Source organism: Zalophus californianus, chromosome 1, assembly GCF_009762305.2.
Source record: "Zalophus californianus isolate mZalCal1 chromosome 1, mZalCal1.pri.v2, whole genome shotgun sequence".
Lineage (NCBI taxonomy): Eukaryota > Metazoa > Chordata > Mammalia > Carnivora > Otariidae > Zalophus > Zalophus californianus.
The window spans coordinates 147,479,869-147,492,488 of record NC_045595.1 but is presented as its reverse complement, the minus strand read 5'-3'; the positions used below and the strand labels follow the sequence as shown (position 1 = coordinate 147,492,488).

The window sequence follows — 12,620 nt, the reverse complement described above, 5'->3', positions numbered from 1 at the left end:
GCCGCGCCCTGACACAGAGACATGCAGACATGCACCAACCCCAACCCATCACTGAGCCCCAGCTGATTGGACTGCTGTAGGTCTCCCCACGCGTCCCTGAGCTCAGCCTCTGAGGTAAGAATGGACAGGAACCACAGGCTGGATGGCTCAAAATCTGCCATCTCCTACAGGCAGTGCCAACGCCCGCCCACATGCAGAGGTGAAAACAGAAAGAAAAGTTACCTTGCAGACGGCCGCCTGGAGAACTGCGTCAAAGCCCCCCTCAGGTGCATCACGGTTCCGGGACACCCTCTGTTTGCGGACCTCCTCATTGAAGCTGTCAACTCTGTCTGTAAGAGGCAGAAGATGGCGGAACCCAAAGGATGGAACGCAGTTTGGGAATAACTTGTAACTGGAAAGAAAGAAGAGAAGAGTCACTTTCCAGCACTGTACGTAAATCTTAAACAACCAAGTACTCAGTGTGTTCACAGAGGGTGTTCACAGAGTGCCTCGAGCAGCACTAATCAACATTTACCCAGCGCCGACTGTGTGCCCGGGGGACAGGCAGAGTGGAGTGCACACAGAGAAACAACACGGTTCTTACTCTACAAACACCGAGGCCTGAGCTACAGGCAAGTCGGCATATCCAGGTTGTTCAGTGAACGGAATGGACAAATGGTTCGAAAAAGTAGAGATAAGAGTGGGCTACTGTGGTCAGAGGAAGACGTCACGGAGGAGTCCTGCCGTGGGCCTTGAGAGATGCGGGGGACCAGTGACACGGGCACCGCGGCCTAGGCAGCCCAGCAGGGAAGGCTCTTTTGGGCTGAGGAAGGTGGGAATGTCGAGTGAGAGCAGCCTGAACAGAGGTGCTCATTGAAACCAGCTTCCCACATCACCTCTGCTGCCGCCATGTGCCAAAAGATCACATAACCCCTTTGTGCCAACCCCCTCGGAGACACCCGCGACATCCTGGCGCATGAGCAAATGTTAATGGAAAAGGAATGAAAACATTCTTTCTGCTACTTCGTTCACTTGTAAATACTGCACTGATAAACGATCAGCTCTCCTAAATGCAACAGAAATCATTCAGAAACTAACCATCTTCAAATGGAAAATTAGATCTGGCAATCTGGGAAGAGGCAAGAACGGCATCTCATTAGCAGGTGAATGCTGCATCTTTCTCCTACGATACTGGACCATCTCATCTGCAGTCTGTAGTAGAGATCCCAATGTTAGGAGTTGGATAGTTAGGTGGCCAGGGCCAGGGTCCCCAACAAGAAAATATGGAGTTAGGACAGCTACAGCACTGACATCCTGTTTTGCAGCTTAGACAGGACTGCACTGACATTCTGCTTTGCAGCCTTTGCAGAAATGACTTCTGCAAAACGTCCTAAAATAAGACAATTAACCACAAAAGCATCTGTCAGTATCACAGGCAAGGGGCAGTTAAGACATAAGCCCCCAGATGTCAGCAAAAAAAAGACCATCAGCACATGGACATTAACCTAATGGGTAGACAAAAACGTGACCAAAGCCCTGATTGGCATGACTCAGCACACTCTGATTGCTTAAGAAAGTTCCGCAAAAGACCTCATAAAAACCCTCAAACTTAGAAACTCCAAGGGCAACCCACTCGGGTCCCCCCTCCCTCTCTGGGAGCTTTGTACTTTTGCTCAATAAACTCTGCTTTGCTGCCCACCATTCTTCATCCAGTCTACCTCGCCATTCTTCGAAGTGGCGTGACCAAGAACCGCGGGCACTAAGGGGACACAAAATCCTGTAACACCAAGTGGCTCCATACCTGGAGGAAGTTATACCCCAATTATGGATCTAGGAGTCTCAACTTGACATATAGCCACTGACATAGGAAGAGAGGCCTTATGCTGTTTCACAAGTGAATTCTCTAGGGGAGAGGGGAGCGGGTCCTGGCCACAGAGCAGCACCCATGCAAGAGCCCTGTGGCAGGAGAGAACACGGGGAGCCCGAGCACAGGAAGGCCAGTGAAGCTGCAGGGCGGGGAGTGAGGGTGAGGCTGGGCCAAGCGGAGGCTGGGAAGGCAGACAGAAAGAGACCACGCAGGTTTGTGGCCATGTTAAGGAAGCCTCTCTTTCAGAATAAAAGATGAAAAAAAAAACCAAAACACCCCAGTCATGGAGAGGCATGGGGGGAAGGCTTTATAATCCAATTTAAGCCATGTGCATGGGAAGGGAAACAGGAACTACTAGGGGATCCTGCCTAACTTGCCATGCAGCAGCCAGGGCAGGTGTGGACAGGATCCTTTCCTCCGCTACACGCTCCCCTCCATCTGCCTTCCCTTGTTTCACTCCCTCCTTCTTCCCCAAATCTTCCCCTGCACCTCGCGCTTTCTAGAACCCAGGCCACTCAAACGTTTTATTCCCAACTCATTCTGCCATGAAGAAAAGGCCATGGAAACTGTTCCTGGCTGGAAGAAGGAGCTGAAGTCCCATCAGTAGTTATTATAACTGGACAAATGGACAGATGCAGGAGGGAGTTAATATACACCAACTCCCTTCCTCCAAGCCGCTACCCCTTTCTGTGTGGCTCTGGTCCACAGTTTAGGACTTCAGGCATTGATCATGTGGGTCGAGGATAGGGAGGAGAGGAACAGAACAGTACTGTCGTTCAACGAGAAAGCCAGAGAAGCTGTGAAAAGCTCACCAACATGAGCGCAGCATTTTTTCCCCTTTTCCCTTTCATTCCTGCTAGCAACATTAAGTAGATGTTTTTACCTGGAGAATGACTATTAAATCATCGGGAACTAGATAATGTGTTTGCCAGACAGAAGTCTTCATGACAAGGAAATTACTATAATCAAACCAGTCACCTCTTAGAGGAGAACGGCTTTGTCACACAGAACCCGGTGACTGTCTCACAGTCACTAAAATACAATGCCCTCTGCAAATAGTTATTTAATTTAACCCCTGGAAGACCTGAGTGAACTTAAGGTCTGGGTGTTTGGGGGTCTAATGCCGGGAGACACTCCAACCCCCACCCTGCGTCTGCCCAGAGAGCCCTGTTTAGGGCCATGTATAGGGAGTTACTAAGTTATGAATTATGAACTAAGAAGTATATAGGCTTACGTTGCCTGGGGGGAGCATGTACATATGAAAAGTGATTGCAATTTGAAGACACTAGAGCCAGGCAAATCCAGGAACAATCCAAGGCTTCAGGACAATATTATGGGGATGAGCTGACATGGAAAGAGCTCCCTTCTAAGTATTTAGAACTGCTGGATAACATAAAATGTTTCAAAATGTTAATATGGAAGTTTAGCAGGGAAATCTCAGGTGCCAGAAATGAAGGACAAAAATCGTTCAGCAAATGAGTCTTAGGAGTCTTAGGAGACAAGGTAGGCCTGGAGCGAGAGTTCAGACCGAAGAGCCCCCGGATGTGCCACGACCGGGCGGACGTCCCAAAGGCTGGGAGCGGGGGCCGAACAGGGACGGATGAAGCCCTGGAACGGGGCTTTCTGCAAAAAGCTGAACGCTACAAAGAGCTGCCCTGTCACCAAAATCAAAGATAAAAACTCCAACCAATAGCCTGGGAAAGAAGCAAGGAAGATCCACTCCGGGCCAAGGGCAAGATGAATCACCCATAAAAATTGTTTACTCCAGGCCCGAGCAAGTCAGAATTCACTATATTTTTTATGCTGAAGGAAGCCCCAACTGAGAGATGAACAAGAAAACTAGTCCCATCGAGACCCAGAGGATCCTGGCGGCAGCAAGCATACACCCGCCCTGCAAGGATGCAGACACACCAGCACACCTGGGGCCGAGATGCTCGCACAGAAAACCACTGTGGGAGCAGAAGAGCTAATGACAAAGTTCTGGACCCTACAAGAAACGAGCCACCGTGAAGGAATGTCCACAAATGCAACAAACAGGATGATCTGCAGTTCAAGAAATAGAGGTAACAAAATGATCCGAAGTACTATAAGACCAGGATATTTAAAACATTAAAGAAGAGGAAAGAATAGATACCAAAAGCCAGAACAGAATATTATTAGAAGGAAAAGGAAAAAAAGTCAGAAGGCTCTGGGGGGAAAAAAAAAAAACAGTATCGAAAACAGAAGTTTGGAAAAGAACCAAATAAAAAATATAGTCAGCGAAATTCAAAATGAAACATCAGTGTATGGATGAAGCAACTGAAGAACAAAATGGTAAACTAGAAGAAATTTCCTATTATGGAAATTAGCGTTAGAAAAGAAAGAGGAGAGGGATCAAAGAGAAAATGTCTGAGAACATTCAAGAATAAAAAGATGTATTCTCAGGCTAAACAAGCAGACCAGATTCTAAGCAATGTAAATAAAAGTAAATTCAATCTAGACACATTGAAATGCCTATCATTAGAGAATATGGAAAGCACAGGAAAGTATTAAAAGCCACCAGAGAGAGGGCAAACCATTAGACGGACAGCAGACTTCTCGTCCGCCGCAAGATATGCCAGAAGACAACGAAATCATACCATCAAGGTGGAGAAGAAATACTATGACCCCTTGGAAGAAATACAGGAAGGGTAAGAAAAAAACACAAATGATGAAGGATGATGTGTTATCTCACTTGTGCAGATTTTTGCATGTATATTTCCATTTGTGTGTGTGTGGCAAGAACACTCAAGATCTACGCTCTCAACCACTTCCAAGTATACAAGTGTATGCTCCAAGTAGTAACGATCATCACCGTGCTGCACATTACACCCCCAGAACATCTTCCTCTTGTAGCTGGAAGTCTGCACCTTTTGACCAATGTCTCCCTGTTTCCCCCCATCTCCCAGCCCCCAGCAGCCACCAGTCTACTCTGTTTCCATGAATTTGACTTTTCTAGATCCCACATATAAATGTGACATGACGTGTATTTCTTTTCTTTTTTTTTAGATTTATTTTTAGAGAAAGAGAGAGAGAGAGCGAGCATGCAAACAAGTGCAGGGTGGCGGGGAGAGGGAAGGAGGGAGAGAGTCTTAAGCAGACTATGCACTGAGCCCGACACAGGACTCGATCCCACAACCCCAAAATCACTACCTGAGCCAAAAGCAAGAATCAGACGCTCAACGCACTGCACCACCCAGGTGCCCCAAGACATGACATGTATTTCAGTAACAGCCTGATACCTCTAGCAAAAGAAAATGCATTCAAGGCCAGAGATGACACGCTGCATTCGCCCTTCAAATCCTGTATGTGAGCACCACATGACTTTTCCCAGTGACACTCTTCCTGTTAATGAGAATAGCAATTCAACAGTTCTTCAATGTGATGATTAAATTATACTATGTCTTTTTTCTTATTACGGCAGACCCGGGACTACTTACTTCAGTTCTGGCATTTCTAGCACATTCTAAGATAGGAAGGGATGAGTCTAGGACTTTGATCCTTCGGCAGGAATGTCTGGAGCAAGAGGAGGGACAAACCTCAGGGAAGCCCCAGGAAAAACTGGCTCTCTTTTCTCTGAGGTGTCCTGCATAGGTGGCTAAGTCCCTCCCTCCTGACTCTATCTTCCCTGAACTTCCTGGGGGCTTCTGCTGTTTCCACTCCCACAGGGGAGAAAAACCCAACTGAAGATGCCACTGGAGCTCGAGAAGAACCCTGTGACCTTCCCCTGCACACCAGCTGAAGGAAAAGAATAGGCAAGGATCACAGACAACGTGCACCGCACCAGGGGTGAAAGGCAAACAAGTGAGGCAGATCAGCTGTGACACGAGAGAGCAGTAGGGACAGCAGTGGCCAAGCATGTGGTTCAAGCCCAGTGCTACCAGACCATGAAAACTTAGAAAGGCAAACAAAGCACACACAGGCTGGACCAGACACAAGAACAGCCACCTCGCGCTTCTCCCCACGAGCAGTGATCTCTGGGACACTGCACACGTTCCAGTGCCTGACCGTGGGGAGCTCAATCTCTGCCTCACCGACCCACAGAGCGACTCCCTGACGTGGTGCCCAGCTTGGAGAAGAGAGATTGGCCTAACTTATCCCTGATATTTCCTTCAAAACTCCCATTCTTCACTAGATTTCCTATCTTGTGAGTCTTCCGGTGTGCCTGTGCTCACTGTGAAGACTTTCACTGTCTACAGTTGGTTCTGCCTTCTAGGGCATAGAGAAGGACCCTGGAAAAGCAGTGTGTAATAACCTTGACTACTCGAATGCTGAGTTCCCAGAGCTGGTCCTTCATCCTCTCTGGGCTTCCAATCTAGCATATCTCACAGTGAATGGAGGGTCCTTGGAAAATGACTGTGGAGACACACCCTGTCCATCAGCAGACAGGGCCCAATCAGAGGGCAGAAGTGAAAAAGAAGCAGACACAATCACTACTCTTGATGAACTGAAAAAAGATTTTGGTTTTTGTTTGTTTGTTTTTTAAAGATTTTATTTATTTATTTGTCAGAGAGAGAGCACAAGCAGGGGGAGTGGCAGGCAGAGAGAGAAGGAGAAACAGGCTCCCCCCTGAGCAAAAGGCCCCATGCGGGGCTCGATCCCAGGACTCTGGGATCATGACCTGAGCCGAAGGCAGACGCCTAAGCAACTCAGCCATCCAGGCGCCCCCAGAAAAGTTTTGGTTAAGATGCTGCTGCACCTGCTCAGAAGTAAAACTCCAGCAAGAGGACATCTGGTGCTGAGCCTCGGCTGAAGGTGCCTTGGAGACGGGACCAGACTGATAAAGCCAGCAGCCACCTGTGACCAGGAGGAAGCTAAATCCAGCCAATGATGACACCTAGGCCTCTTCGGAGTTAAGAAACCTAGACTTGGGTGCCTGGGTGGCTCAGATGGTTAAGCGTCTGCCTTCGGCTCAGGTCATGATCCCGGGGTCCTGGGATCGAGTCCCGCATCAGGCTCCCTGCTCCTTGGGAGCCTGCTTCTCCCTCTGCCTCTCTCTCTCTCTGTCTCTGTCTCTCATGAATAAATAAAAAGTTAAAAAAAAAAGAAAAGAAAAGAAACTTAGACTTGCTTTTGTATTTAAACCTTTTTCTTATTTATTGATTTTTCCCACCACTGTGTCAGTTCCTAAGCCCTAAGGGAAGATCTAAGGGAGCTTCAAGGAAAGTGCACAGAGGGTCCAGAAAGATTAAAGAGAACATGTATTATCAGCATAAACACAACCGCATCCCGACCACCGAGCCCCATGCAGGGCTGGGAGCTGCTGAAGCTGCTGAAGATGAGCTGGGGAGTTGGGCAGGGTCGGGGCTTAGGAACAGCTCTCCTCCTCCGTACGGCAGCCAAGTAACCCAAGGATCGAAAATGCCAGCATAAGGTAGAAGAGCCTGGATCCAAGTCACCACTTGAAGGAGAGCTGCCACGGAAAACAGCTCAACCCTCATCAGATTTTATACGAGCAAGAAATAAACTGGATGGTGCTGAGCCACTGAGATTTGGGGACTGTTACAGTAGCATCACCTAACACTGCCCTCAGGCAAGCACCTTGAGGGTCGGGTATTAATTAGCCTTCTGACTGGACTCAGGTAAAGCATCTGTGTTGTGTGACTTGGATGGGGAAAAGCAAGCACTGTTATTACTGGGAATGCAGACTCTGAAAGCAGTTTGTCTTCACTTTTGCCCCGAGTTCATCCCTTACTAGTTGTGTAATCTCGGCTTAGCTGTTGATTCCAAGTGTCAGTCTCCTCATCTGCGGAGTATGGCTCACATCTACTGTAGAGACCTCAAAACACTGTCATGAGATTTAAATAAGATAATCCATATGGTACAAGGCATTTCGTGCGGTGCCTGACACTTGGTAAGAAGCTAAGTCTTGGCTGTTTCTTGTCTAATAACTACTCTGGGGCCTTACATCCCAAAGCCTGACTAAAGTTGGATGTGGGGATGAGAAAAAAAGAGTTGGAAGTTACCACTCACTGTCAGACCACATCATCCTGACATTTATGGGAACATTTGCAAGATGAGAAACAAACCAACCTTACAAAGGTTGCCTTAGGGAGTTGGCAGCCGTGACCCTCCACCCCCCCCACACACAAGTACACGATGGCAGAGTCCTGTTCACCAATCCTGCTTCCTCTTCTTCCTGGGCACAGCTAACCTAGTTTCCAGCCTCCTTGTTAGAACTCCGTTCTATCTGATAAAATACAGGAGCAGAAGTGGCAAAAGCCACTCAGCCCTAGCCCATAAGCTCCACCTAGGAGCAATCGTCCAGACACAATGACTAAAAATCACGTGGGGAAGATCAAGAAGTACAGGTGGACAGAGCCTGGGTCCCTGAGTCCCTGCTTGGAAGAGAGGTGTCCACTGATCAGGAGACCCATCCGGATTTAGGTGAGCAGGAAATAAAAAAATTTTTTTAAGATTTTATTTATTTGACAGAGAGAGAGAGAGAGAGTGCACGCGTGCACAGAAGCAGGAGGAGCTGCAGAGGGAGAAGGAGAAGCAGACTCCCCACTGAGCAGGGAGCCCGATGTGGGGCTCAACCTGAGATCTTGACCTGAGCTAAAGGCAAGACACTTAACCGACTGAGCCACCCAGGCACCCCAGAATATAAACTTCTATCATGACATATTTTTGGATTTGTTTGTTGTGGTAGTTAGAAATTCCTGCTGATAATCTGTCAAATATTTTCTAGTTCAAGTACTTGACTTACGATGGGAAAAAAGTCATACCTTTAAAACACAGAATTTCCATTTCATTTTGTCAAGGTTAAGTTATATTTACATAAACAACAAATAATTCCCTTATCCTCAAGCACCTCAGTCACCCCAAGCAAGAGGAAAGTCTCCATTGTTCTGCCCACTCCTTCCCTGAATGCCTTGGGTATTCACTTCCTGAGAGCATTGTCTTAATCTAGAAAACAGTGCTATGCTACTGGGTATTTACCCCAAAGATACAAATGTGGGGATCCGAAGGGGTACATGCACCCCGATGTTTATAGCAGCAATGTCCACAATAGCCAAACTACAGAAAGAGCCAAGTTGTCCATCAACAGATGAATGGATAAAGAAGATGTGGTATGTATATACAATGGAATATTATGCAGCCATCAAAAGTAAAGAAATCTTGGGTGCCTGGGTGGCTCAGTTGGTTAAGCGACTGCCTTCGGCTCAGGTCATGATCCCGGAGTCCTGGGATCGAGTCCCACATCGGGCTCCCGGCTCAGCGGGGAGCCTGCTTCTCCCTCTGACCTTCTCCCCTCTCATACTGTTTCTCTCTCTCTCTCTCTCAAATAAATAAACAAAATCTTTAAAAAAAAAAAAAAAGTAAAGAAATCTTGCCATTTGCAACAAGGTGGATGGAACTGGAGGGTATCATGCTGAGCGATATAAGTCAATCAGAGAAAGACATGTATCATATGATCTCACTGATATGAGGAATTCTTAATCTCAGGAAACAAACTGAGGGTTGCTGGAGTGGTGGGGGGTGGGAGGGATGGGGTGGCTGGGTGATAGACATTGGGGAGGGTATGTGCTATGGTGAGTGCTGTGAATTGTGTAAGACTGTTGAATCACAGACCTGTACCTCTGAAACAAATAATACATTATATGTTAAAAAAAAAAAAAAAAGAAGAAGAAGAAGATAGCAGGAAGGAAAAAATGAAGCGGGGGGAATCGGAGGGAGAGACGAACCATGAGAGACTATGGACTCTGAGAAACAAACTGAGGGTTCTAGAGGGGAGGGGGTGGGGGGATGGGTTAGCCTGGTGATGGGTATTAAACAGAGCATGTACTGCATGGAGCACTGGGTGTTTATATGGAAACAATGAATCATGGAACACTACATCAAAAACTAACAGTGTAATGTATGGTGATTAACACAACATAATAATAAAAAAAAAAGAATGGGTTAAGATAAAGAAAAAAAAAAAACAGTGCTATGTCAGACAGGCAGGAAAACAAATGAGCTATGATCATTACACCTTCCTACAGCCTTGTAACAGTTCATGTCTCCACACATAGTGGGAGGGACAGTACTGGGTCATCGTTGATCAGTTTAAACACTTAAGTCTGCTCTCCCACCGCCTCCAAATAGGCCTTCCCTAGTCTTTTCTTTGGGCTAAGTGTTCCTGCTACTCCCTTCTCCCACCCTTAAATACCCAACAGAAGGATGACCGGTCACTCACCCAATGCATGGATTGGTCTGGTACCTCGGCGCTGTGTAGGAGAAAGGGGAGATGTTCTTGTCTACGAAAGACCCGAACCCCAACCGGAAGTTGCTGGTGAGCTTCCTCATCTCCTCGGCGAGCTTGGTGCCCAGGTTCCGGATGTTGTCCAAGTCATCCTTCATGGACAGGGAGAGGTCCATCAGGTAGTACAGGTCCACAGGATAATCCTCCACCTGTCGAACCTGCAGCTGGAAAGTAGTCTTGTCACCTGTGCCAACAGAGAGGCCGTGCACAATAGAGGTCATCCAACTTGCTGGGGGCTGAAGGGATGGATTTCGTTTTCAGAGCTGGTCCCAGCAGCAAGCAGAAGCCTTCTAGAACTTGCAGGATAAGGACCCCAATCCCGTGTGCCCCCTCTCCTCCTCCCACCCCAGACAAGGCCATGTTGCATTAACTAGACCATGGAGATTCAAATGACCAAAAGATTTCGGTCCGAGTTCCAGCTCTGTCCCTTGGCCAGGGGTGCAACCTGAGCGGCAGTGCCCTTGGCGATACAATGGAAAAACTGATTAAGGCTATGAAGCACTCCTGTGGAGAGCCGTGTTTTGCCAGCAGCAAAGGCCTACATAAATGAAGTATAATTATTATAATTACTATTTGTTGCCTGAGTGACAGCACCGAGCCTGCTTCCCTGGACTTGTCTTTGCGTGTACTGCTCTAGCTTCCTCAAGACTGACGTAGTTTGGGTTGCCTGTTGATAGGAGCCTATTTTTAAAAACCATCAGACTTGACTCAAGCAGAGGAATGCTGGAGATTTCTTCCAGAATGAATTCTGGACGGCTGCAAAGTCGGCCTCTGGTTCCCATCAGGCAGACAGAGCAGGTCCCAGCACTGAGCCCCTCCCAGCCCTGGATGACACATCACGGTGGGGAAGGGGCAGGAGGGAGGAGAACGTGGGGTAGGGGAGTGCCTCCTTGGTCTTTGTGTGGACAGACCACAGACCCCCAATAGGCAGAACCTGCGATCATGTCTGCTCTGTCCGACCCCCATCACCTCTTCAAAGAGGCTTCTGCATTTTCTCTCGCCTGTGCCCTTCCCCCAAAGTTCCCAACTACATCTTCTTTTATCCAGAATCCACTTTTGTGGACTATGAGTAATGCACTAATGAGCACTTTAGGACCAGGAAGTCGGGAACGCCTTGGACTTGGCGAGGCACCTGTGGGAGGGAAGAGGGTACTGGGCTTGGAGAACAAGAGCTGGGTTGGAATTCAAACCCTGTCAACAAGAACTGGGGAGACTTCAGGCTCCTCTAAATTTGCTGCTCAATTTCTAGATCTGTAAAATGGGAGGATGTTAATTACTGTGGGGATCAAAGGAAACAACGTATCCTAACATCACACAAATGCCTCTATAGTAGGAAAACTTCCACCTGGGGTGCCCCCAGAAGTCAGTTATTAAAGCAATTTCCTGTAGGGATCAAAAGGGAGACAGAAAATTCTGCCAGAAACTTGTGCCTATAGCCTTGGGCGTTACGTTTAACTCCACATTTTCCAGAAAGGGAAACAAGGTGTGACACACAAGTCTGTCTGTGCTAAGCAGGTATCTACTCTGAAGTGAGAAAGCTCTTAGCATCAAATTCTAAGAGAAATTGATTACTGAGTAAGTACCCATACCCCTCCCCATTTGGGGGTTGCAAATGTTAAGCAGAAGTATTTCTCCCAGTTTTCCAAAAAGGGAAGGGTGTAAGAAAGAGGGTAATAGCATCAGCGTTCAGAATGAGGGTTTACTGCTGCCTCAGCTATACCTGAATTTAAATGCTACAAACTCCTCAGGGGGCCCTGGCAATAACGGGATGTTGTGTCAGCAGATTTTGGAAGGACCAACATTCCTGGAGCAATTCTCAGTGTGAGTGCTAAGTGTGGGAGTTAAGCACCAGTGCACCAGCCCCTCTATGAGCAAGGTCAGCAGACTCAAGAAGAGGCCATCGCTGCATGCAGGGACAAAGTCTGGGGCCCACTTTCCACCTTTGGACACACTGCCAGAACCACGCACACTTAGACACACTCCAGCAGTACGTCCAGCTATGCAGTTCTGTGCCCGCCACTTGAGTCATGTTACGTCCACGTGTCCAGCAAAGAACAGAGCCCTTCTCACCTTCACCGTCAGGGCTCGGTCAGCACCTGCTTCCGGTGATGCCACCCCAGCTCACAGTCCTCCCTCCTCCCTCTCCATCTCAGACCACAATGGGCTCGTCCTCCCCTGCAGCTGTGCCCTCTTCTCTGCGGCCATTCCACATATCCCCGCCCCCCCCCGCCACTTGGGGCCAATGGCAGGATCAAACACAGGAGACGAAGCACACACCCCAAAAAAGCTGACCACCTCGCAGCTGTGAGGATGCGGCAAGCAGTCCCTCCTGTGTCCTGGTTTTTCCCACTTCCAAAGCCCCCAGCTCCAACAGTGCTTTGTGCAGAATTCCTACCGCTTGCTCAGTTCCTAAGTGTAGGTTCTCCTACTGTAATCAAGTATCAACCAACCACTTGAAATGTACTTTCAAAGTTTGTTTTCTCTCTGCCCTCCCTTCAATCAAAAGTG

The 12,620-nt window shown here is 47.9% G+C and overlaps 1 protein-coding gene across 1 annotated transcript in view; it reads right to left on the bottom strand.

Annotated features, from left to right (window-relative positions):
- ITGB5 (integrin subunit beta 5) overlaps positions 1-12,620 on the bottom strand; it is a 112,526-nt gene that overhangs the window by 71,800 nt on the left and 28,106 nt on the right. Inside the window, 2 exon segments of the mRNA XM_027583424.2 lie at positions 223-391; positions 10,047-10,296. Of these exon segments, the coding sequence (XP_027439225.2) occupies positions 223-391; positions 10,047-10,296 (419 nt within the window).